The 2,724-nt window shown below is 43.0% G+C and overlaps 1 protein-coding gene across 1 annotated transcript; it reads left to right on the top strand.

Moving 5' to 3' along the window:
- The first annotated feature begins 339 nt into the window (after positions 1-339).
- On the top strand, positions 340-1,717 carry LOC103589703 (vomeronasal type-1 receptor 3-like). The gene is made up of 2 exons (XM_008571747.1): positions 340-1,264; positions 1,557-1,717. The coding sequence occupies exons 1-2, from the start codon at positions 340-342 to the stop codon at positions 1,715-1,717; spliced, it is 1,086 nt and encodes a 361-aa protein (XP_008569969.1).
- The last annotated feature ends 1,007 nt before the right edge of the window (positions 1,718-2,724 follow it).

The following is a 2,724-nucleotide window of genomic DNA, read 5'->3' on the forward strand; positions in this document are numbered from 1 at the left end:
AGAAAGAGAAATATCACATGTTCTCACTTATTTGTGGGAGCTAAAAATAAATAAATAAATAAATACACACACACCCGAGGGTGAGGGAAGAATTCTTTGAAATTGATACGACAAGTGAACAGAAAGAAAATTGTTGGGAGGGACAGAGGAGAGGGAGGCGGGAGGGAGGTTTTGGTAATGGGCCACAATAATCAACCACATTGTATATCGACAAAATAAAATAAAATTTAGAAAAAGAAATTAATCGCAATTATTGTTAATCTTTACATTCATACTCCAATTATTTCTCTGCAGGTAGTGCTGGCATTGGTTTGAAGATGTGAGAGAGAATGAAAGACAATGGTTTCCAGTGACATAATTTTTCAAATCCTTTTTATATCTCAAATGTGTATTGGTTTCATGGGGAATTCATTGTTTTTTATATCATGTATGTACACTTTCTTAATTCATCCCCACAAGAAGAAACCCATACATGTGATTCTTGCCCACTTAACTCTGGCTAATGCTGTGACACTCGTACTGAGAGGGTTTCCAAATATTATGTCATCCTTTGGAATTAAGCATGGGATAGATGACATTGGGTGTAAAACAGTGCTCTACATTCAGAGAGTTACCCGAAGTATTTCTGTGAATGCAACTTCCCTCCAGAGTATGTTTCAGGCAGTGACTATTACTCCAAGTAATTATAAGAGGGCCTGGCTCAAAAGTAAAGTATCTGTATACATTCTTCCCTCTCTGCTTTTCTTCTGGATCATCAACATGATCATCTATGTTGAGATCATCTTAAGAACTGTGGCTACTATCAACTCCTCTGATGTCAGACATGGGTATTACAGTCCGTATTGTAAAAGTATTGCATTTGAGAACTATCGAGCAGCACCATTTCTAAGTGTGGTATTACTTCAAGATTTGCTCTTTCTCTCACTAATGACATTCAGTAGTGTCTACATGGTGAATATCCTTTACAAACACCACAAAACAGTCCAGCATGTTCGCAGTAAAATTCAGTCTTCACGATACTTTCCTGAACACAGAGCTACCCACACCATTCTCATCCTGGTTAGCTGCTTTGTTTTCTTCTATTTGATCAACACCTTTCTTACTCCTTATTTAAGTTTTGCAAGTGAGAAAAATTTGGACCTGGATAAATTTGGTGACTTTATTTCATCATGTTACCCAACAATATGTCCTTTCTTGCTGATTAAAAATGAAAACATAATTTCCAGGCTGACTTTTATCAGAACAAGTATCAGAATTTTCCATTGTAGAGGGACATTAAATGACCATTTTAATAAAGATGGTATTGAAAGCAAAGAGGGAGGCTCCTGCCCATGCCAAATCCAAAACCAAAGCCATAGCAAACGCTTTGCAGGTGAAGAAGGCAGTGTTGGAAACCATCCACAAATATAGATAAAAGAAGAGCCAAACATCACCTAACTTCCAGAGGCCTAAGACCCTGCAGCCCTGACACAGCCCACATTTCCTTGTAACAGCAACCAAAGGATAAACAAGCTTGACCGTAATGCCATCATCACGTTCCCCTGACAACAAGTCAGCCATGAAGAAGTCAGACAACAACATACTTGAGCACGTGATGACGGTTGGGGTCAGCAAGCAGCAGATCTGGAGCAGGTCTTCTGTGAGGCAGCTCTGTGACACTGATGTGGCCACTGTCAGCACCGTGATCAGGCCTGATGGAGAGAAGAAGGTATATTGACTGGCTCCTGACCACGAAGGCTTGGATGTTGGTAAGAAAATTGAGATAATCTAAACTTTGTCCAGCTGGTTCATTCTAAATATGCATGTTTTCCCTGAAAGAAAAAAAAAAAAAAAGGAAAGAAAGAAAAGAAAGTTACAGACAGTTCCCAGAGTGGATGACTAGAGAGGTTTGTTCCTAGTCCCCTCCCAATAAAAACAGACCAAAACAACACACAATCAATTTTGACTAGATCCTGAGGATCATGTTGTGGAGCACGAGGAGACTGAGGAGGTCCTTGTGAAGTTGGAAGGGAATGTCACTGTAGAGAGCAGAGCAGGGCATCCAGCCTGAGCCCCAATCCAAGGGGCAGCCCAGAACCAGGTGGAGATAATGTGGGCTGGAAAAGAACCCATCTGTTTCCACCACCACCACAAACACCAGCAATCCCTGCCTCAAGGGAGTCCCTCCATACTTTTTAGGAACGAGGCCACATTGGACAGTAGCTGGAAGTTAGTGTATTAGAAGCCCAAGGAGATCAAAACCCCTACAACCTGGAGCAACTGAGACATAGGACTGTCTGGTAGCTGAAGCCCTGGTGGGAATGTGCCCTGCCTTGGAGCCAGTGGATCTGATTACCCTTTTCTAGTGGCCCTGCATTCAGTCGACTGTACTGACATGGGCACTTGTGGGACCAAGACACAGGCTGTCTGGAGCTCTGGACAGACAGAAAGGCCAAGACTCCAGCATCTGAACTCACTCAGCACCCCTCCTCCCCAGCAGAGAAGGTAGATTTGTTGAGCAGAAAATCCACTAAAGTGCAACAATTACCCACATTCACCGTCTTCCTTACATTGCCTGTGAGGACTGAACCCACAAGTACTTGCATGGCCTACAGCTAGCCTGGTGGTAGCCCTGATTCTCCCACAAACCCTCCACATACTTGCATGGGCCCCAGCAGGTTCACAATCCCAACTACCTGGAGCATAGATCCCTGTGCCAGACCCACTAAGGCTGCCTCCCTCTGT

Source organism: Galeopterus variegatus, unplaced genomic scaffold, assembly GCF_000696425.1.
Source record: "Galeopterus variegatus unplaced genomic scaffold, G_variegatus-3.0.2 Scaffold714, whole genome shotgun sequence".
Lineage (NCBI taxonomy): Eukaryota > Metazoa > Chordata > Mammalia > Dermoptera > Cynocephalidae > Galeopterus > Galeopterus variegatus.

Bases quoted from the DNA above. Each gene is read 5' to 3' on its own strand.
- LOC103589703 (XM_008571747.1), top strand. From the start codon at position 340: ATGGTTTCCAGTGACATAATTTTTCAAATCCTTTTTATATCTCAAATG. The intron at 1,265-1,556 runs GTAGAGGGACAT...ACAACAAGTCAG, and splicing joins AAGTATCAGAATTTTCCATT to CCATGAAGAAGTCAGACAAC.